This window comes from Ostrinia nubilalis, chromosome 13 (assembly GCF_963855985.1).
Source record: "Ostrinia nubilalis chromosome 13, ilOstNubi1.1, whole genome shotgun sequence".
Taxonomy (NCBI): Eukaryota; Metazoa; Arthropoda; class Insecta; order Lepidoptera; family Crambidae; genus Ostrinia; species Ostrinia nubilalis.
In genome coordinates, this window is record NC_087100.1 from 15,759,729 (window position 1) to 15,784,218 (window position 24,490).

Genomic DNA, 24,490 nt, shown 5'->3' on the forward strand with positions numbered 1-24,490 from the left:
CGGCCCGGCGACGCCCCAGGCCCGGCCCGCGGGCCCCCCACGTGCCATGTCGCGAGTGATAATTTTATACAGACAGACTTTGCCCCCGGGGCGTGTAAATATTTATGCTAGTGAGATGTTTTACCATTTAATGATTAAAATGATTAAAAACAAAGACATTATAGTAAATCGCTAATGGGAAATTCTCGGTGGAGTATTAATGATACTATTAATTGTAAATTTTACATCGTTACTCTTTAGTTAAACGCAATATTGAAAGTTTGTTTTTTAATTTGATATGTATGTATAATGTGTATCGTACAGTTAGGATTCGGTTATGAGCAAGGGTTATGTTATGCAGTCCTGTGATCTACGCGGTTTACATATCTGTTTCGTAAGCTTATATATAATATATGATTTGATCTTTTTCATCTTGATAATAAAGTTGATTTGTTTCTAAATTTTCGAAGATTGTTTTATTTGTTACCAAAAGATTGTAAGCAGGTGGCACAATTAAGGCTAATTAATATGTATTTAAATTAAGACAACCTAGTCCCGATTTTTGTAATGTTTAATCGAAAATTTATATAAGAACAAGCGTTTAACACGGCTGCACAGAAAGGTGTTTTTCTGTAATGTCGACGAATAACTATTACTTATATTAAATGATGATAACTAAAAATTAAAAACATTGTTGGTTTTTTATTTAATTTTATTGTACTTATAATCTATGCATACTTATTTTATTAAAATGATCACATTGAAGAAAATGTATATTTTAGTTGGTTTTCATATTGTTACATTGTGTAATATGTGAACATGTAGACAACTATAAGGAAAATAGGTATTTCAAACTGCTAAGGGGTCATCCATAAAGTACGTCACACGTAAAGAGGGGGGGAGGGGGTTGACAAAGTGTGACATGGTGTGACAAGGGGTGGGAGGGGTCCTAAGTTTCGTGACATCACATTTCAATTGTTTCAAATATTTGATATAATGTTGATTTCATAAAAAAAAAGTACTTAATTTAAATGGAAATAAAACTAACTTCGGAACTGCTGTTAATTTAATAATTTTTCGATGTGAAATTGCAAAACATGTGACGTCACACTAGGGAGGGGGGGTCTCAAAAATGTGACCACCTGTGACAAGGACGGAGGGGGGGTCAAAAAATCATGAAATTCGTGTGACGTACTTTATGGATGGCCCCTAAATGCTGATTATAAATAAATAGGGAACCACAAAAGTTCACAAAACTATTGTCAGTTATAAAATTAATTTGTAATGTCTCTATTTTTTATCTAAGAACATATTATGAGAAAGAAAGACTTAGTTGTAGAAATAGTAGACATTTCTAAATTGTTGTACCACCTTCGAGGCGTAGAGAAAAAGATTAATGCCAGTTCTCAACATCAATCCCTAACTTTTAAGTGACCCCTATGGTAACATTTAACAGGAAATTTGTTTTCAAAGGGGTCACTTAAAAATTAGGGATTGATGGTGAAAACGGGCATAAAAGAGTATTCACAAGAGAGACAGATAATTGTAAATATTATTATTGACTGTACATTTTGTATGGGAATTTTATGAAGATTTACTGAAGAAAGCTTGGAATGAGTGTGACGCCATCTTGCAATATGTAAACATGTAAACATTTTGCAATTTGTCGTCTAAACGAGAATGTGATATTTGGTTGCTAGCCCACATATCACATTTTGCATATTATTATATTTTTCTCTGGTATTTCAGTAGATATCATAAAAGCTCAGAACACAGCTTACTATAATAAATTATTAAAAAACTATCTAACTTCCCCGAGATATTAGATGTGCCTCTTTGAGTTATGTCGGCAGCATTCCTTGCAAAGTTATCAAGAGCCACTGGTGAGTGGCTAAGACCGCAGCGTGGATCGGTGGCGGCGGCCGTAGCGGTGGCGGCAGCCGTAGCGGTGGCGGTGGCGGTCAGCGCATGAAGGAGCGGTGTCGCGGCGCGCGCGTTACTCGACCGCCGGGCCAACCCATGGCACCTGTGGATATTTACGAATGTAAATTTCTAGATAATTTACTTACGTATTTTTCCACTCTTCTCATAAATATCGTAAAAGGTAACCAAGAAGGTTACCACCAAAGCAGAGAAAAGGTGATATATTTTCATAACCAATCGGATTTCAGAACCTACGCTAGAGAGGTGTGGAATACCTGAAAACTGATTGGTTATTCAAACACATCTTCTCTCCGTCTTGGTGGAAACCAGCCCTAAGGGACATCATGCCTTCCCAACCCGTCAGGCAAGCATTGGAGAGTGGTCAATCCTCTATTTGGCTTTGAACAATTAGAGAAGTCCGTACTACTACAGAGGAGACTAATGCCCGTTTTCACCATTCAATCACAAATTTTTAAGTGACTCTTTTGAAAACAAAATATCCATAAGGGTCACTTAAAAATTAGGGATTGATGGTGAAAACGGGCATAAATATCACCTTAGATCAGTGGTTCTTAACCTTTAAGTCACGAGGGACCATTTTACCAAATTTCTGTCTTGTCAGGGACCACTTTTTTTCAAAATCCTATTAAAGGGGACGTCGATTTCTCGCCCACTGTGCGCCGTTTGCGTTGTGTTGCCTCGACTCATCACCTCACGTGACTTGTTTATTACGATGTCTTCGCGGACCACTCGAATGCCTCCAGTGACCACCAGTGGTCCGCGGACCACCGGTTAAGAACCACTGCCTTAGATTATTTATATTAGGACCTTTCCAATACCCCCCGCTACCAACCGGGCAACATGGAAAGCATTGGGGGAGGCCTATGTCCAGCAGTGAATGTCCTATGGCAGAGATCATGATGATGAATACCCCCCTACTCTATTCAGAAATGATTCGATTTTTCTACTGGCAATACAATTTTAAAACAATGAGGGCTATCGTTTTTATACTTAACAGTTGGCACCCCTGGCGATTGACAGGACCTTACTCTACAGTGGCGTCATCTTGATGAGTGCAAATGCGATAGTCCTCCTACCACTTTAGCGCTCACCAGCTGGCGCCACTGTCTTCGCTACTAGCAAGTGACAGGACCTTACTCTACAGTGGCGCCAACTGGTGAGCGCTAAAACGATAGCCCTCATTATCATAGACACGCATATCAAGCCACAATTTGTCTTTTCTAGGGTACAGAAACCGAACCTTAAGAATTTATTATAAGAAAAAGAATTTCGATCAAAAATGAGGTTTAAACAAGAACAAGTACTGACCCATCATGTATTGCGATGCAGGTGCGAAGTGGCCGAAATGTTGCGCTCCCATTTCCCATGCGCCTCGCCCTCGACTGCGAAGGGAACAGAAACATTTCAAACACAAAATTCAAACTTTTTGCTAGAAATGTAAAGAGTTTTTAACAGGTACTCGCTATTTTCTTTGTAAATAAATAAATTCAGAATTCACAAAACTAAATCCCGGTCCGTGAGCACGTAGAATTTTGTCCAATGACCCCTAGCTACCCATCCTTATCACTCGCGAGTAATTATATTGCTGTCGCGACTGTGCGACTGGCACCCGCAGTGAGTGTGCGAGCGCGATAGCAACATAATTACGCGCGAGCGATAAGGATGGGTAGCTTGGGGTCATTGGACTAAATTCTACGTGCTCACGGACCAGACTATAGTCTCGTGTGGATCATAAATAAAAGACAAAATAGGCGACAAAAGCCTATCTGTGTCGGTGTTGGACTGGCCAATCCGAAATTCGAGGACCACGGGTTCGAACCCCGTCGTCCGCTGGACTATTATGGTCCACTCGTACACAAGGATACAATTAGCTAACCACAAGGGGTAAAATGATTAAAAATGTACCAACTGAATGAGCCTCAATGAGGTTCACTTCGCCCCAATTTAACAACCAGGTAAGAATACCATAAAGATGAAACAAAACATAGGCACTGAACATTTGATATTATGGTTTTTTGGTATTGCATTTCATAAGAGAAAAAAAAGGACTTGAATACAGTGTATAAACTATGTAAAGCCTGGTCTGTGAGCACGTAGAATTTTGTCCAATGACCCCAAGCTACCCATCCTTATAGCTCGCGCGTAATTATATTGCTGTCGCGACTGTGCGACGCGCGCCCGCAGTGAGTGTGCGAGCGATAGTACGCGAGTAACTTGGGATCATTGGACAAAATTATACGTGCTCACAGACCAGACTATAGACAAACAATTCAGGAAACTTTTTAGGAACAATATTGGGAATAAAACACTGGGGTCATACCAGGCCTGTTCATCTCCGCGAGTTTACATCGAAAATAAAACACGCACGATGGCCCACCTACAGGATACTATTCGACAAGGCCTCACATACGAGCGAACATTGACTCACGTACGCGTAGAATACGTGCGCGATATTGTGTATGATGGAAGAAAATAAAGAAAATGGTGTAATAAATACTGTGCAGTATTTAACTGCCTAAATAATAATAAAAACACAGAATGTACTTTTTTAATATTATTCATGATAATCATGCTAAATCATGTATTTCCTCCGCCATTTTCCGCAGTTTGGCACCTCACGTCACATCATTTTACCGAAGTCAGCCCTATATAGATGAACTACACTGAACTGTCCTTTATTTGACACTGACAGAGGGGCCACCGTCAATAGCGGATCGCTAGTTTCCGACTTTTGCCACGGTGGAAACCATATAGTTGCACGAAGATGGTGGCGCCCTTCTGTCAATGTCGTCGGTGGGACATTTCAGTGTAGTTCATCTATAGCTTCGGCGCAGTGCCGATCACTGACGTTTGTCAACAAAATGGTGCTTGACTCTTGAGACAGGCTAAATTACACCATATTGTTAATGACATTGAGCATACATTTTTTTAAATACCTTCGCGAAGTTCTGTACGTAGTACTTATTAATATTCTGTGGTCATACTCACAGATGGCGGTAGTGCGTGTGCACCGGCGCGGCCGAGGCGAAGCGCCCTCTGTCGGCCACCGGCGGCCCGCGCCGCATGCCCCTGTGAAACGAACAAGATTTAGAAGCGATGTATCATTGGAGAACAAGGCTTTTAAAATTACAAAACACAAATCAGATAAAGGTGAAGCCAATACTTTCATTCCTTTTTGTTATCAACGGATCTATGAGGTAGACCGAGATTATTTTTAACGATATTTCTTAATTTCATATTACATTAATGTGTCTAGTGAATAAAACCTTACTAGGCGCTGCTGGTTTTTAGATATAATGGCGCCCTCTAGCTGGGTAGAATCGAAGGCAAGGTAAAATGGCGCGTAATAGGGTGATTTCTGTGCTCATCAGTGGAATCTTATAGGCTAAAGTTGTTGATAATTTTAATAATAAGGGCATCAAGCCATATTTAAGGCTCTCGTTCTACCCTGGAGATGGTACGAGTTTTAGGGTGTTGAAAGAGTACATAGTACAACCCGTTTAACTGAGCACCTAGCGGCCGTGACGTCACATCGACGCTCTGATACGAACGGGGCGAACGCGGGGAGGTATGCGGGTGAGTGGGAGGGAGAGTCGCTTTCCAGCGAGGTGCGCAGTTAACCCGGGTTGTAGTAAAAAATGAGAAATACTTTGTATGTAGGTGAGGGTTCTCTCTTGGCTATGCTCGGTGTTTCTTTACGAGATCGACTCCGAAATGAGGAGATCCGTAAACGAACTAGTCGCTGACATAGCCCGACGGATTAGCAAGCTGAAGTGGCAATGGGCAGGGCACAGAACTCAGAACTGACGGCCGACGGGGCAGCAAGGTTCTGGAATGGAGGCCGCGTACCGGAAAACGCAGCGTGGGACGTCCACCCACAAGGTGGACCGATGACATCATAAAGGTAGCAGGGAAGCGCTGGACGCAGGCCGCTACCAATCGATCAACATGGAAAGCATTGGGGGAGGCCTATGTTCAGCAGTGGACGTCCTGTGGCTGAAATGATGATGAGGGTTCCCTGGTGGTGGGCGGTCACCTGGCGAGCGGCTGAAGAGCCGTGAAGTTGTCCACGTGCAGCGAGGGCGGGCGGACGTGTTGGGACTCACCTGGCGAGCGGCTGGTAGGGCGCGTGCGTGTGCAGTCGTCCACGTCCAGCGAGGGCGGGCGGACGTGTTGGGACTCACCTGGCGAGCGGCTGGTAGGGCGCGTGCGTGTGCAGTCGTCCACGTGCAGCGAGGGCGGGCGGACGTGTTGGGACTCACCTGGCGAGCGGCTGGTAGGGCGCGTGCGTGTGCAGTCGTCCACGTCCAGCGAGGGCGGGCGGACGTGTTGGGACTCACCTGGCGAGCGGCTGGTAGGGCGCGTGCGTGTGCAGTCGTCCACGTCCAGCGAGGGCGGGCGGACGTGTTGGGACTCACCTGGCGAGCGGCTGGTAGGGCGCGTGCGTGTGCAGTCGTCCACGTGCAGCGAGGGCGGGCGGACGTGTTGGGACTCACCTGGCGAGCGGCTGGTAGGGCGCGTGCGTGTGCAGTCGTCCACGTCCAGCGAGGGCGGGCGGACGTGTTGGGACTCACCTGGCGAGCGGCTGGTAGGGCGCGTGCGTGTGCAGTCGTCCACGTGCAGCGAGGGCGGGCGGACGTGTTGGGACTCACCTGGCGAGCGGCTGGTAGGGCGCGTGCGTGTGAAGTGGTCCACGTGCAGCGAGGGCGGGCGGACGTGTTGGGACTCACCTGGCGAGCGGCTGGTAGGGCGCGTGCGTGTGAAGTGTCCACGTGCAGCGAGGGCGGGCGGACGTGTTGGGACTCACCTGGCGAGCGGCTGGTAGGGCGCGTGCGTGTGCAGTCGTCCACGTCCAGCGAGGGCGGGCGGACGTGTTGGGACTCACCTGGCGAGCGGCTGGTAGGGCGCGTGCGTGTGCAGTCGTCCACGTGCAGCGAGGGCGGGCGGACGTGTTGGGACTCACCTGGCGAGCGGCTGGTAGGGCGCGTGCGTGTGCAGTCGTCCACGTCCAGCGAGGGCGGGCGGACGTGTTGGGACTCACCTGGCGAGCGGCTGGTAGGGCGCGTGCGTGTGCAGTCGTCCACGTGCAGCGAGGGCGGGCGGACGTGTTGGGACTCACCTGGCGAGCGGCTGGTAGGGCGCGTGCGTGTGAAGTGGTCCACGTGCAGCGAGGGCGGGCGGACGTGTTGGGACTCACCTGGCGAGCGGCTGGTAGGGCGCGTGCGTGTGCAGCGCCGTGAAGTCGTCCACGTGCAGCGAGGGCGGGCGGGACGTGTTGGGCGGCCGCGAGCGGAACGCGTCCGCGCCCTCCGCTCGAACGCGTGCCAGCGCCACTGGGGGCAAACGATTCAAATGAACTAAAGTATATCATGTTAATAGAATAATAGTAGACAGGAGCCGCTAGTAAGAGAGGAGGCGGTCCGTGAGCACGTAGAATCCCGTCCAATGACCCCAAGCTGCCCATCCTTGTCGCACGCACGTAATTATGTTGCTGTCGCGCTCGCACACTCACTGCGGGCGCACGTCTTCGTGGATGAAACGATCTATACATAGAATAAGCTTAAATTCGGTCGCCGAACACATAGAATTTTGTCCAATGACCCCAAGCTACCCATCCTTATCGCTCGCGCGTAATGAGGGTTTTCGCGTATGAAAGATCCGCTAGATGACGGGACGTGGATGTGGGGTCTGACTGCTGCGTGATTGGTGGATTTTGACATATCTGTCAATGTCATGTCAAAAATAACCAATCATGCAGCATTTGGACCTTGCGTCTACGTATTGCCATCTGGCGGATTTTTCATACGCGAAAACCCTCATTATATTGCTGTCGCGACTGTGCGACGGGCGGCCACAGTGAGTGTGCGAGCGTGACAGCAAAATATTTACACGCAAGCGATAAGGATGGGTAGCTTGGGGTCATTGGACGAAATTCTATCTGCTCGGCGACCGGACTTTAAAACCGCCTCTGTGGTCTAGTCGTAAGACCACCAGCTTCAGACACAGAGGTCCCGGGTTCGATTCCCAGTGGGGGCAGATTTTTCTGTTCAGTTTGGTTGGTGGTAGGGCTTGTTCTTAGTCCGCCTGGCTAGCTACCACCATCTTACCTAAGTATGTCGCCATAACAACAATGTTAACAGCATTGTTGTTCCTGCAGTTAGAGGTAAGATAGCCAGTTCCTCCATGGTTGAGGATTCCGGGTGAAGCTCGCTTCCAGCTTCGGCCTGATCATCACTGTTACTTCGATAGTAGTACTACCGTAGTGCTTCTACTAGTACTACTTCCGTAGTGGAAGTTATAAATGAAAAGGAGTGGACTGTACGAAATTAATTATCTATTCGGTATAAATTTACAAGATTATCGAGACCGTTTAGTGCAAAGTCGTTGAAGAGAGTGCGTCAGGATCGTCTTCTTTTATGTTCGCTCGCGAACCGAACATTGCTCGTTCGTTCGCCGAACGCTCGCCGCTCCCTCCGGTCACGCCGCCCGCGGGCTATGTCCGTGAGTACACAATCACTTACCATCAACGCCCGATTCCCATATTCAATTCTTGTCCAAATCCGGATTACAACTGTCAAATTGAATTCAGTTTTAGATTATATTTCCAAAATTTTCGATGCATTTACACTTTAATATTGTTTAAATAGTCTTATAAACAATATAAAAATGTAAAAACATCAAAAACCGCAGTTATTTTGGCCAAAAACATATTAAAATTTGACAGTTGACAATCCAAATCCGTATAATTTGGATTAGGATTGAATATAGAAATCCAGCACAGGTGAGCTACAGGCCAAGACTTCATCGTTGTGGATAAAAAAAAAATCGTTACCTGCCGGGCGCTTGTCGTCGCTGGGCAGCGGCTCTGCGCGCGCGTCCAGACAGCCGGCCAGGCGGCGCACGGCGCTCGCCAGCGCGCCCGCCCCTCCCGCGCCGCCTCCGCCTTCTAAATGTGCGTTCGCTATCTCCATTATGTCGCACGGCACCTGGAATAGTTGTTGACAGTGGTGGGTTGGTAGGCAAGGTCAATGAACTTTTAAGTTGGTTACTGTTACTTCGATAGTGAGTGTAGTGGAAGTTATTAAATGAAAAGAGTAGACTGTATAAAATTAATTGTCTATTCGGTATAAATTTACAATGATATTGAGACTGTTTATTGCAAGGTCGTTGAAGAGAGTGCGTCAGGATCGTCTTCTTAGATGTTCGCTCGCGAACCGAACATTACTCGTTCGTTCGCCGAACGCTCGCCGCTCCCTCCGGTCACGCCGCCCGCGGACAATGTCCGTGAGTAGACAATTACACTGCATTCAAGATTGATCTCAGAGTCAAACTTTGGTCGTATAGAGGTCGATCAATATTTGATAAGACTTAATAAACTGTAATTATTGCAAGCTTTTTGGTAATGTGCAATAAAAAGTATTCTCATATACATAGATGATGACAATGGCATAAAGTTTAAAATTGTCAACATTGGGCTTCCTCAATCTGCTTGACGTAGCCCAATGTTTGGTCTGCGTAGACCAAATTATCTATTTATCTCTGGTTCAATTTCAATTCTTCTACTTCTTCTTGTCTTGTCGACAACAAACGTACACAGTGTCAGCCCAAAACAAGTAAAAAAGTTACAGACATAGCCCGCAGTATTGCCAAACTTAAGTGACTGTGGGAGTCGCACGTAACTCTTAGAACTGATGGCCGTCGAGGCAGAAAAGTTCTCAAGTAGCAACAACGCATCGGAAAACGCAATGTATATGTGAACAAGTCTTCCAATCGGTAGACCGAATATCTGGTTAACATCGTGGGAAGGACTTGGATGCAGACAGCTCAAAACCGATCGTAAAAAACTCATAAAACTCATTTATTTCTGTAAATAGGCTTAAAAAAGCACTTTTATTTGTCCCAGTATTAACCCTACCACTGCTTCAGGACAATAAATGGGCCAGTGCTGAGAAGAAGCAGCGCAAGAAATCTTTCGAAAAGCCGTCCGGCAGTGGACGTTCTTTGGCTGAAATGACGGTGTTCCTTACCAGCTCGTTATCATTGACGTCATCTTCTCCACTGGCAGCCGGCACATTCAACCAGTAGCCAGCCGTCAGTCTTTCATCAGCAGGGTGCGGTGACGCATGCGTCGCTCGCGCCAGGAACTGAGCCACCAGCGGCTCCGGCGGCACCGGCGGCGCCGGCTCCGGCTCCGGCGTGCCTGGTGCTTCTGTGTCTTTTAGCTTCTGAAGGTGGCTGCAGAGGAAGCTCGCGTTGGCTATTGCGTCGTCGTCGAAGCTGCGCTCCTGAGAAGGTAAGATAAGTGGGTATTGAGGCTGGTGGTGCCATTGATTTTGATTTGGGAAGGTCGAATGTTACTGAGAAAATCGAGAGGAAGTTTGAGTCTGGTGGTGCCATTGATTTTGATTCGGGAAAGTTCAAGGCTATGGCTATTAGCCATAGCCTTGAACTTTCCCGCCTCTTTAGCCTATTGGCTATTCTATGGAACCTTTGACTTGAAAAGAGAAAATGAAAGCAAATTGGGTATTAGGCACTGTTTATTCCCAGTACCTACTTCCTTTTAATATTCCTTCAAAAGAACGAATGGGAATAAACGTTAGACACTACCAAAAGATTGATAAACTTTTTATCAGCAGTCTAAACGTGATTTGTTGTCACAAATTTTGTACTGGAATAGGAATCTAGGAAAAAGTTATTACGGATTAATGGTAAACTGAAATGGTTTTAGATAATATGCCTCAATATATTTTTTCTGTCATTCTCAAAATCAAGCTCAATATCAAATATTGACGAATACAACATACCTTCAAAGTCTTCTCCAACGTCAGCACAGGGTGATCTTCCTCGGCCAGCGAGTAGCCCACCATATCGGCCATCTCAGACGCCGTCAGCACGGAACGCCGGCCCGCCGCGCCCTCGCCCTCCTCTGCCCTCAGGATGCGGATCAGATCGATATACATGCTCAGGCACTCCGCCCGGTCCTCCCCTGGACCTAACAACGCCCACTTAAAAAACTTCCCCAGAGCCTCCCGCTTCTTCGTAACAAATTTCCTGAACTGCTGGAAGCCGTGCTCGTGGTCCGTCAACACGAAGTACGTTCGCAAAATAGAAGACGCGACTGCGCAGGTTTTTGTCGACGATTCCAGGCAATCGGCCGACGCTTCCAGAAACGCTGCGAGAGCTTCCCTATTCGGCAGGGAGTTCGATAGCAAAGCGTCGCTGTTCGCCGATAGAGGGGTCAGAGTGATTTCGATGTCGCAGAAAGCCGCCAGAGCGTGAGCCGCGAACTCCTGCGCCGCCGCGTGCTCGTTCGAGCCGTTGACCGAACTGAGCACCCCGCATAGTGCCGACTGGATTTCGGTGGCCCGGGGACCGCCGCTGTTCATCGTGTGAAGCACCGCGCATTTGACAGACGCGTGAGACACCAAGCACGCGAAGAACCCTAAAACCCTCGCTGTGCTCGCCGTGGTGACTTCGCCCTGCTTCAGTTCCCGCATCACGGCCCCGACGGCGGCCCGCGCGACCGTGAACGCCGTATTCGGCGCCAGGTCCGCAATCTGAACGCAAACGCGCCGCAGCATGTGCACGACCGGCCTGTACGTGGACGTGCAGATGATTTGGACCATATCCGTCAGGTCGTTGGACAAAGCGTGCAGGTGCGCCGACCACAGCCGCCGCTCGTTGGACGCGTCGGCCAGCTCCCGTTCCGTGGGAGTTGTTTTCGTCTGCATCGGCAGCGGCAGAGGCAGCAGCTCGGAGAACACCAGTAAGCCGGGGACGAACGTGTACGGAGCCGTCATCGTGTAGGAGATGACTTCTGAACAGAGAGATGTCCAGGGTCCTCGCCGTATGGAGTCCCCGTCGTTTGCGTCATCGGCAATCGGTTGAGCGTAAGCCAGTAACGCTCTCACGGACGCTTCGGCGGCTTTCGCGGCGGTTCGGTATCCGACGGATCCCAGGGGAAACGTTTTGGCGATCCCGTAAGTTTTCAGAAGGACCGGAGCTGCAGTTAAGTCGCGGAACCTCGGGCCGCGGCACCGGACGACTCGGGCCAGCATTTCGTCCAGTAACCTTAAGCACGGGAGGAGCATTTGTGCGAGTTGCAGTCCCTTTGCCGAGGCGAAAAAAGCTGTGTGCATGCTCGGCTGCTCGAAATGATTCGCCAGGCGATCTAAAATGCCGACCAAGTGCGCCACTCCGTCCAAAGAGAACAACTGGAGAACGTTGTACTTGTATTTCAATTCGACGTACTCGTCGGTGGAGGATTCGCAAGCTATGGTTGAGTTCTTATCGTAATCAGAAATGCAGAAATGTCTCAAGATTCGCAAACACGTCATCAGCTCGCCGGGCAAATCGGCGGAATGTTCCAGACTCCCTTTTAATATTTCCACGCACTCGGCCAAGTCATCGCCGGACTGCAGTATGGTCTTCTCGATGGGTTTCAGATAAGGACTGACTTCCTGCAGCACACTGGACACGCTCGGCTCAAATCTGTCGTGCTCATTCGTCACATTGATCAGTCTTTGTCCGTATTTCTTCAGAAACGATACGTTCGCGGAGTATCGCACGGCGGACACGATCAGCTCGATTGCGTATCCTTTGGCGGGCGACTTCTGCTTCACCGGCGAGTCGGTCTTGCCTTTGCCCTTCAAATCGTTTTCAAACACTTCCATCAAGCAATCTGCGTTATCTCCCATAACGATCACGTCGGGCACGGCGGTTTTGCCGATGTTCCCAAAACTGAGACAGTACAACGACTGGAGCCTGTCTATCAACTCGTTCTCGTCAACCTTGCCAGCTTGGAGATCGCAGATGGACTTCAAGTAGTACAATGCCTTCAATTTGTACGCCATCTCTAGTCCTAATATCTGCAAGTCGCTGGAGGTACTGAGATCTTGGGGGTAGATGAACTCATCAGGATTTTGTTGACCGTACGGCTGAATGAGCGTTTTGAACAGTAGTTCACTCAACTGCATGTTTTGATATAGAAAATTAAGACCGTTCTCCGAATTAACCAATTCGTAAATCAGATCGTTGATAGGACTTGTGACAACCAGATTGTTGCAAGTGGCCGGACAGGTCAGCAAGTACAGGCACACTTCGAGAATGTGATGGACGTTGAAGAATTCCAAGAGAATTTCGTTAGAAGATTCTTTGTTTATTTCGAATTGGGCAGACACGGGTAGGAATCGCTTCGGCTGGGAGAGGTGGAAGCATTGGGTCCGATACATGTAAAGGATCTCTTCTAGAGCGTTAATTATGAATTCTACGTCACTCTCAGACAGCTCTGTGTCCTCATTTTGGGCGTTTTCAGCAGCTGATTTATTAAAATTCAAGACAAGATCGTGTAACTTTCCCAACAGTTCGTATATGTTGAGCTTTTTTATCAAAGCGCTGATAGAAAATTTAATTCTAGCCAGAGGATTCGTCTGCATTATGGAAATGAGGGTCTGATAGCCGTTCTTCGGTTTATTATCATTCTCGTCTTTCTTGTCGAACTTGGGGAATATTGTCTCTTGCATGAAGTGTCCTACGGACTCCTTAGAAGACAAGCAAGCATTCAAAGCTCGCAATATCATCAAACGGATGCTCAGTGCCATGTATTCCTTCGAATAAATTTCCAGAAGTAACATTGGAATATCTATACCTGCGCTCAGAAACATTTGCATTACTTGTCCGTTGTGACGATGACACATCAGCGCCTCGGCGAGGCGGATACCGCATTTCATATGCCTGATTTTGTATGTAGGCTGTTGCTGCGCCAAAGCAAATTCAAAGTTGAGACCAATCCTACAGAAGGTCACGAGAAAGTTGTAGATATCAAGGAATTCATCATCGCTGTTGTTCTTACAGAATATGCGCAAAATTATGTCACTGTTCTTGCAGAGGTTAGTGAGAGAAATAAAAAGTTGCTCGCATTGGTGCACCCATTCTTCTCTGGCTGAATTGTCAATTTCAGTGAAGGTATTGGCGAAAAACTTCTGCTCTCTTTTCTTAGCTGCTTTTGTTAACTCCGATATTTTGAATAGATCTGGGCTCGTGGCGCACAGCTCGTCGTAAGTTGCACTCATCACTTCTTTAACGCCTTCTTTCTGTGCGTTCGCGAGGAAATGAATTTTGTTAACATAGTCATACTTTAGCCATTCACATTTGAATGGGTTATAATATTTTATAATATCGTCCACACCGCAGTATTCGTTTACGTCATAATCTACCTCCATGTAAGGTGTTTCCTCCAGATCACAGATATCTTCGTCAGACAGGATGGGTTCAAATTGCTCAGCATCCATGGATTCTTCTGCGTTCCGATTGGGCGATTCGATAGCTTTAGCTGCCGTTGCATTGTCAACGATCGGGACAGTCACGAGGGTGGAATGCTGGGGCTCAATATAGGGAGCATTCTCGACCTCCTGGGAAGGACTGCGAATAGAACTCTTGTGCCGATAGCTTGGATGGTAGAAATCGACCCGAGGTATCTGTTTACCAGCTCTATCGTAATCACCGCCCTCCTCCGATCTGACCGAGTTAATAGGGCTGGAAGCATCTCCTTCTCTGGGAGAGAGAGGTCTTCGGCTGCTCTCCCCGGGGGGCGTGCGCGGCCTCTTCCTAGGATCATCCCTACTCGGCGACCGGCTGCCGTAGCTCGAGCCCCGCATCCGGCCGTAAGGGGAATGACGTTTTCTATCATACGACCCTTGCTTTTCATACGAGGGCGCCCGTCTTTCGTAGGACGACCCTCGCTTATCGTAAGGCGACATGCGCTTCTCATACGACGGACCACGCTTTTCGTAAGACATTTTACGCTCATAAGAAGGCGCCCTTTTGTCGTAGGGCGAACGTCTCTCGTAGGACCCATCCTTATCGTAGGATCCGGCGCGTGAGCGGTCGTACGACGCATCACGATGGCGACGGTAATCGTCTTTCTTGTAGGACCCGCGGTCCCAGTCGCGATCGCCGGACAGGGCTCGGACGCGGTCCCTGTCGATGCTGCGGGACCTGGAGCGACTCATCGGGCGGTACTCGCTTTTGATCGGGTAATCCCTGTCCCGCGAGCGCGACCTAGAATGCAGACGGTCGATCCTGTCCAGGCGGGGGCTTCGGTCGCGGTGTCTAGACGACTCGCGACTCCGGCCTCGGTCGAGCGACCGGCGCCTGCTCCTGGTGTCTCGCCTATCTCGGTCGTGCTCGAGGGACCTCGGGCTGCGCCTCAGTCTGTCCTCTCTCTCGCAGCTTAAGTCCCGACGGTCCTTCTCCCACTCGTTGTCTTCCAGGTGATGGTAGGTCCTCGGGTCCTTGGGCGGCTCCGCATCATAGTAGGGGTCGCCTCTGTAGCTGTCGTAGTTTTCGGGGTAGTTGGTGGCCTGGTAGGCCTCGGCGGGGGCGGCGACGCTGCCGGTGTAGGAGGGGATGGGGTTGGAGCCCTCAGGGGTCCAGTCGGGCGGCTGCGCGGGGGCCACGGGGGGCACCTCCCGCGGGACGGGGGGCCGCTGGATGCTGGGCGGGTTGGCGCCGATCGGCGTGTCACTGAGGACCTGCGTTAGGTTCCCGTAGACTGCCAAGGTGATGGTCGTGTACCAGCCTGTAAATAGCAGATTCACATCACAGATGATTTATATTTATTTCCATTATCAAATCTTTACAATTATACAATTTTTAAAACACATTGTGTTGTGAACACTATGACAAACAGAAAGCATGTTTCTTTTTAATAGTGTTTTTCACAAAATCTGTTAAAAATACAATAAAAAAAAAGTAAAAAAAAAACAAAGGCAAAATATGGCTTCATAGCCAACAACCACAAATATTTCTTTTTATTTTAGAATTATGCTAAAGAGTGATGTTAAAACATAATGTTTTATAGGTCTAAACTCTAAAGTTAGGGGCCAAAGGTGGCTTTGTAAATGTGCGGCACATGACTGTAAAATGTCGGATACCTATTTGTGCCGTTCACTCGATCGGACGTGTCAGCGCTATGAAAATAAATATTTAATTTAACTATTCACTAGCAAAATCGCGACCTACATTATCGAAACTCGGAAGTGTTTTATCTGTGTCATTTATTTCTAATTGAACACTGAACTTATAATGATTTGTGTATAGACTTGATAATATGGAAGGAAGTCCCTTCAACCGGAGTGCGCTCACGCAGCGCAGCCCTCCGCCCACGCCCACGCAGCACGCGCCGCCCGCCGCCCCCGTCATGGAACCACTCGAAGTGGTGGCCACTTCAGAACTCCAGAACTGGATGAAAAGCATCGAGCAGTGCCTGAATGAGGTATGCATAATCTCATCGGAAGGAAAGCTCAACACTGACCAGAAACTGAGGATTAGTAACCTGTGCAGGAGGGTGAGCCATGGAACATCCCAAATGGCCGTACAATACCAGTCGCTAAAGCAAAAGGCCATTCAAGCTCATAGCAACATACAGGTCCTTAAAGAAAGTCAAGACATTTCACAGCAACTTCAAGACCTCAAGAAAAGCATAGAAGTGACCTCAAAACCTATCTCGGGAGCGTTTTCCTTTGCTGACGTGGTTAAAAAGAGTCCTGTCAATTTTATTCAGCCCAAAAACTTCAGTTCTGTAGCGATTTACCCGAATGATAAAATGAAGTCAAGCGAGGAAACCAAGTCCCTAGTGCAAAAAATAATTAAGCCCGAAGAAATGAAATTGCACGTGAGAGGTCTACGGAAAACTAGAGATGGCGGCGTTATCATCAGCACCAACTCCAAAGACGACATCGAGAAGATAAAGCAGTCAACGCAATTAAGAACATCAGGCCTCATCATAGACGAGACGAAGAAACGGAAGCCTAGGATTATAGTACTGGGAGTTCCTGCTTCCATGGATGAAACTGAGGTATTTAAATGCATATACCATCAAAACCTAGCCGACAAACTTCAAAATACGTCACTGGAAGCGTTCATGTCCTCTATTAAGCTAAGCCATAAATCAGGGAGGAAAGACACTGAAACCTGTAATTATGTAATTGAAGTCACAGCTCAAATACGGAAGACCTTGATAGCAAATGACAGAGTTTTTGTGAACTGGTCATCGTGCCCTGTTAGAGACTTTACCCTAGTGACAAGGTGCTACAAGTGTCAGCAGTATGGACACGCTGCTAAGACCTGTCGTGAAGCTAATATCACTTGCGGCCACTGCGGAGAAGTGGGTCACGTATTAAAGGATTGCAATAAAAAGGATGAACCCTCAAAATGTGCGACCTGCTTGCACTTCAAAAAGCCCAACAATCACAAGACAGGTGACGCTGAGTGCCCTGCTAAGAAACTAGCAGAACAAAGATATATTAACACCATAGATTACGAAGGCGCCTAAGAGCGTCCCCTGCGAGTTTATGTTTGTCTTGATGTGTCAGTTTTATCATTAGCTAATTTACTACCTAGATTGTATAAATTAACTTTTACCATTAGTACCTACTAGTAGATAACTCCATAATTAATCATAGAGCTGTCCCACTAACCTTTTATCAAATCTACCTTAACAAACCGTATATGAAGATCGAGTCATGTGCTGATGGGTCATCTGATCACAACCCAGTCTTACTTACTATCAGCTCAACTATAATTGAAGTCGAGAGACCCCCATTGTTATACAACCGGCACTCTGATTGGAGCTCCTTCAGGGATTACATTGAGGAAAACCTAAACCTAAACATCAGACTCAAAAAAGCGGAAGAGATTGAAACAGCAGTAGTGCAATTTACCAATCTCATACAAGTTGCCGCGTGGAGATGCACACCCACTGCTGAACATAGAAACCCGCCCACAAACGTACCACTGGAAATAAAGACCATGATCCAGGAGAAACGCAGACTACGCAGAGTTTGGCAGCAGAGCCGCCATCCGCAAGACAAAGCCGTCCTCAATAAAGCAATAGCAGAATTGAAGGAAACTATAAAGAATGTTAATGAATTAACAATGCAAGCGAAATTGGAGTCTTTATCAGCTACTAAAGCCACCAATTACTCGCTCTGGAAAATTACCCGCTCTTGTGACAGACCTAACGTACCAAGGACCCCAATAAAAAGGGAAAACGACTGGGCCAGAACAAACCAAGACAAAGCAGACTTGTTTGCGGACCATCTAAAAAGTGTCTTCAAACCAAACGCAACACTAGACGACTCACCGGAACAATTCGCTGACCACATCCTAGAGCAAGACTTCCAAATGGACCTTCCCCCTAGACCTGTTTCCCCCGCGGAAGTCATAAAAACCATTAAACGCCTGGATAGTAAAAAAGCACCTGGCTACGACCTTATAACTAAAGAGGTATTGCTGGAACTACCGAGAAAGGCTATTGTCTTCATCACCATCATCTTCAACGCTATGCTACGAATAGGGTACTTTCCGGGTGCGTGGAAGGTCTCTGAAATCATCATGATATACAAGCCTGGCAAAGTGATAACCGAAAAAACATCATATCGACCAATCAGTCTGTTGCCTACTCTGTCGAAGGTAATGGAGAAGATAATACTTCGCAGAATTATGCCAAGCCTCTTGGAGCGCAAAGTGATACCAGATCACCAATTCGGCTTCAGAGAACGCCATGGCACAGTAGAACAAGCCCACAGAGTATGTGACGCCATAAGAAAGTCCCTAGAACAAAAAGAATACTGCTCTTCAGCGTTCTTGGATATCCAGCAGGCATTTGACAAGGTCTGGCATAAAGGTCTACTATGTAAGATCAAGCAGAATATTTCTCACTCATACTTTCCCATATTCAAATCTTACCTCGAAGATCGCATATTTTATGTGAAAGAGGGTGACGCCACCTCTGAGTTCCAAGAGATTGACGCCGGGGTGCCACAAGGTTCTGTTCTCGGCCCCATGCTCTACACGCTGTTCACAGCGGACTTACCGCTGACGCCGGGGATAACTACAGCTACTTTTGCAGACGACACCGCTATATTAGCAAGTAATAAAGATCCAGAACTGGCATCAGAGAACTTACAGAAAAGCCTCAACAATGTAAACGAATGGCTTCAAAAATGGAAAATCAAGGCTAGTGCTGCTAAGTCAGTGCAGGTGACATTCGCCCTAAAAAGAGGAGACTGTCCACCTGTAAAGTTGGGCCAATGTACTCTACCCCACAGTGACCATGTTAGATATCTTGGCTTACACATTGATCGTAGACTAACCTGGAGGCACCACATCAAATGTAAGAAGCAGGAGCTTCAGCTGAAGTACAACAGCCTATACTGGATGCTAGGAAGGAACTCGCGACTCTCCTTGGACAACAAACTCCTAATATACAAAGTTATCCTTAAGCCCATATGGACTTATGGTTTGCAACTATGGGGCAGCGCAAGCGATTCCAACATAAGTATACTCCAGCGCCAACAAAACAAGATCTTGAGAACAATTGCACAAGTACCATGGTACATTACCAACAACGAAGTCCACGAGCACCTTGAAATGAAAACAATAAAGGAGGAAATTCGGAGTCTGGCAACTAAGTACAAAGAGCGGTTAATCCATCATCCTAACGAACTTGCTCGCCAACTTACCATGGACCAGTATGTGAGACGACTGAAACGTCATCATATCCTGGAGCTAGAGGATCGCCAGTAGATGAGTTGATGCTTCCAATGGGAAGCCACTCCGCATGACAGCATCAAAGAACAGATTTGCTCATAGTCTTGGGACTGATTGCAAATGATCACAGCAAAAAAAAAAAAAAAAAAACCTTAACAAACCGAATTGCATTTAAGTATATCTAGAGTAAACATAAATAACTTGTATGATTTTTGCAACATTGAGCGTGACCCAGTTTATTATTTTTGTTTACGCAGACACTGTATGTTGGATGTTTTTAATAAAGTATATGTAGAACAAGCAATATTATGTAGCACATTGTATTGATTTTAAATCTTAAATGTAACTTGTGTAGATTTTAATTTTTAATTATATATTATTATGTATAAATATTAGATTATATATTTTGCTAGAAATAGTTCTATTAATAAAGTAATGTAAGCCTTTTTTTGCCTGAGATACAGGAATTATAATTCTTAGTTCAGGCACGTATGTACTTTTACCATAGCTGGGCACCGTTAATCAAATAGTTAACTTCGTTAATCGTTAAACCGTTAATAAAAAAATTAACTTCGTTAAACGTTAAAACGTTACATTTCGCAAGATTTAACGCAAGTTAACGTTAATCGTTAATCCGTTAACACATGATAAATAATGATAATAAAACGAAATAAAATTATAATAAAAAAAAAACTTTTATTAAAAACAAGCTTTATTCTGAAATGCAGTTGTACTAAAACAAAAAAAATAATTGTATGCAATGTTCAAATAATTTCGAAAGCTTGTATCGCGCATAGAGTTTATTCTACTTTTTTCTGTTTGCGCTACAAGCTTTCGAAATTATTTGAACATTGCATACATTTTTTTTTTGTTTTAGTTCAACTGCATTTCAGAATAAAGCTTGTTTTTAAAAAAAGTTTTTTTTTATTATAATTTTATTTTACACTTTTTAGTTGTATCTCAATCTGGACCCTGGTCATCATTTAACACTAAAGTGCTCGGGAAGACGAATCCAACGAACCCAAACCAGGCCTGGCTCACTCCGCCCAGTACATCCGATAATTACCTACAGCGAAGCGCCCCGCCGGCGGGTATTATGTGAGTCGAGTGTCACGCGCGCGCCCGTCGGGACTTGATGTTTTGTCATTAATAAATAATTTCTTTTGAATACAATGTATGATGTTTTAAGAATTTTATCGTTAAAATATTAACTATTACCTTTCCGTCTAGGTAAATGAAACGGAAGAGTAACATCGATACACCAAATTACGACAAGCTAGTTCTTTTACCATAATGCATAGGTACCCCAACAATATTCAGTAAAAAATAAATTGTTGCCAAAGTACAGCGAGTAACATTAGATTAACTTTGTGCAAAGCCAAATATAAATATGATTTTCGGGTGACGCCTCTCGTTCTAGGATGTAGCCGTTTCGTGTTTGCGTAGTAAGTAGGTAGATATGATGTTATTCTTTCTTCTGTAATAGTAGGTATGTTTAATTTATTTGTCTTATGTTAAAATAGGTATGAATGAAGACATTGTATTAAAATAAGTAAATTTTTATCCTAAGTAGGTATATTTAAAATGTTATTTTTACAAAGGTAAAATAACACTAATACTTACCTACATACGTACCTCATTACAAATACCTAAGTAGATTAATTATATTTTTTCACTAGACAGCATAGCAACCCTAACAGCGTAAGAAGAGTTCAGAGACACGCGATAGAAAGAGACAAAACTTGTAGGAGTTGTAGGTGAATAAAATTGTAGGTACGTAGTGCTGTGCGAGCTGAATTACACTGTATCGCGTGGTAGCAAGACTCGCATTTATTTAAATCGTCTTGCGGAGTAATCCTTCTGTAGGTACTACTATTATTTATTCTGTGCCCAAACTTGATAATTTTCCGCCGTTTCGTTTAGGAGTTCCTATGGCCACCTCCTGACTCCATCATCAGGACCCTGGACATCATCTAGTACTAAAGTGCTCGAAAAGACAAATCCAAAATTCGATGCGATGCCGTTGTTCCATTTAGGAGTTCCTATGGCCACCTCATGACTCCATCATCAGACCAGCTTAATGGTATTGGTACCATAACATTGCATTGTCATCGTACTTACATAAGTATATCAAATTTCAGCTCAATCGGTTGAGGAAAGCTGTTAAATTCAGTTGAAAGAGTTGTCCCACACATACTAACAAGTGTCGTTAGTGATCTGGTTACAAAAACTGTTGTTTTGGGTTCTGGAAGTTCTGGAAGCCCGAACGTACTTGTCAGTACGCGTTTTTCTAGCATTTTTCAGCGTGCCTGCTGTATCTTTTTGGTAAATAGTAGGTACTGGATTAACGATTAACGGACTTAGGATAATTTAACGGAAGTTAACGAGTCCGTTAACATTTTTTAAAGTTAACTTAAAAGTTAATCCGTTAATAGAAATGTTAACTTCGTTAATTAACGATTAACGGATTAACGAGTTAATGCCCAGCTATGACTTTTACCTATTATAGTTTAATATTAGCCTATTGTTAAAAACTGTCAATAAGTTATTCAATAAAGAATTTATTTATTTATGTGTTGACTGGTGTCATTTCAAAATCTAGATTTAGTACATTATAATTTGTCAAATCATAATATTACCTCATTGATCAATATAGATTAACATGTTTTCAAGTGCCAGTTAAGTTGTAAATTACTGCAAAACTTGTTTTGTTTTTATGCAAAACAAAGCAGGTATTTGACTGCATTCACACCTGACGTTAAGTGAGATGCAGTCTAGGATGGTACAGTAGGTAGCTAGGTATTATTGTTTTCTGATGTATTTCAATCCCAGCCGAAGCAAGTGAAAGAATAAGAGAAAGTATCAAGAATAAACTCCAAGCAGAATAACTTATTTGTTATTTATAATGATTGTTGTATGAATGCTGTTCCTTGTGATATTTGACAGTTTTGGATACCAATTTTACGTATAATACAATGACTTCAGATCTACCAATTTTTATATTGCACTATAAAAATTGGTAGATCTGAAGTCATCGTATTGTAACTAAGCTACACAGTAAATAAAACTAAATGAATAGTCTTCATGCTGAATAAAAGGCTCACTCAATTTTAGGTCCTGACGATTCTTACTTATGATTTAAATTCGCAAACTAACCTCGCAATACAAGACCATCAGTTGGTATCCGCGGGTGGTCCAGTCCAGTGCCGCATTCCATGTGGATCTGGCCATTTTGACAGTAGTCCAGACTGCCGAGGGCCTCGAACGTAGACGCTCCAGGCTTGCTGAGGTCATTCACGAAGAAATCGATATGGAATTTCGTCGGATTCGTTGCACCGAGACGCACTCCGCCGGGAAAGTCGCCTTCTACGCGAGCCCCCAGCGGTATAATGCGAATCTCTCGCACGTAAACCGACTTCGGAAACTGCACGAGGTCTAAGTTGAGCTCCTAAGACAAATTAACACGGTTAAAACAGAAAATACAACAACAAAATCGCAACAAATGTTGGTCGACATACTTCACTCGTATCGTGGGAAAACGTATCGAAAAACAAAAGGTCGGGTTGTTCAGGAGCTGCCATGTTGGAGTCCATAAATTAGGTTTCTTATTTTGTTAAATAAACATTGTATTTTAACCAAAATACTGCAAAAAGAAGAGTAAAATTTCAATGAAAATGCTCAAAGCGCATCCGCGACTTCGCGTCGTTTCGGTATTTGACAGATGACAGATGAAATTTGACAGTTTGACTTGACACTGACACTTGACATTTTGCTTCGTCTAACACAAAGGAATAAAAATTATAATGCCAATATTTTTTTTCTTGCAAAATAGGAAATGTTCTGTGTATTTTATGATCTTTCTTTGTAATTTTCCTTCCTGCACCTTTTAATTTTCGTAGGTACAGCCAGACCACTGGGTTGCTTTATGTGACAGAGTTGAGCCCGCGTTAGTCTTGTAGGTATTACCACAGATAATATAATACGTATTACCTAAACTTACATTTTTCCACCCACTTTCTTACATAGGACAATGTTTTATGAGCTTTACAAGGCTTAGGTATTTTAAGTAGTTTAATATTATTGCCATAATCGTTTTATTTATCTTTCTAAAGAGAGCCACTTGGTGTTGTTTTGTGTGAAATTATCGTCCATAATAATGGCATCGTGCGTGACTATTCGTGACGACGACAATTTTAGTTGTTTGCTTAGCTTATTACTGCTGGAGGGCATTGGAGTCACATTTGCGATATCTCCTCTCGTGTCGTGACGTGATAGGGAAAACCTAAATGCACTCTATTAAAGTTTAATAGTAGATAGGTGTATCAGTTATCCAGTGCTGGATTAAGACCACTTGGTGCCCTAAACAGTCTACACCTGTGGGTCTACCGAAAACAATGCCCAATTCTTTTTTTGTACTCTAAGTAGAAAGAGAAATTAGCAACGTAGTTAGGTAGGTACCTACTTCTACTGCTTCTAGATCGTATTTATTGTCAGCATAACAAACAGACAAACAAATAATATTATCTTTGTAAGTGTCGAATTTGCTGTCTCATGTTTCAAAAATAAGTTAATGTTGCTTATTTATTACATCACAAAGAAGTTAGTAGGGTGTCCACGCTGCGAGCTCTGGTTACTGTCTGTTTCAGCTTTGTTTTTATTTAATTTATTCGCATATGTAAGCACTATTTCATTTTTATAATTAGTTAACTAAACAATGAAATAATATTCTGTGCTGTGCCACAATCTGTATGCTCATAGCAGCTGCACCTGCTCACTTTTTTAAGGCAATTGCATTTTTACGTTACTCTAGTATATACAACATACTAGGCGCAGTAGTGACTATTCTTCATTACTAGCTTCGTTTCCTAAGTCTGGTGAACCTTAGAAAAAACAAAACCACCACGATGAATCTTAAAATCAGAATTTTAATAATTCTATCAAGAATTTAAGCGTCCACGTTAGAGGAGAGGATACAATGATTTTACTTAAAATAGAAATTGGCCAAGTGCGTGTC

General features: G+C 44.8%; 1 protein-coding gene across 1 annotated transcript; it reads right to left on the reverse strand.

Moving 5' to 3' along the window:
* Positions 1 to 180: 180 nt before the first annotated feature.
* LOC135077760 (protein virilizer) lies at positions 181 to 23,177 on the reverse strand. The gene is made up of 9 exons (XM_063972332.1): positions 22,995 to 23,177; positions 22,633 to 22,924; positions 10,728 to 15,502; positions 9,951 to 10,208; positions 8,756 to 8,909; positions 7,121 to 7,256; positions 4,912 to 4,992; positions 3,232 to 3,305; positions 181 to 2,005 (listed from the first exon to the last, which is right to left on the reverse strand). The coding sequence occupies exons 1-9, from the start codon at positions 23,067 to 23,069 to the stop codon at positions 1,941 to 1,943; spliced, it is 5,910 nt and encodes a 1,969-aa protein (XP_063828402.1). The 5' UTR covers positions 23,070 to 23,177; the 3' UTR covers positions 181 to 1,940.
* Positions 23,178 to 24,490: the final 1,313 nt, after the last annotated feature.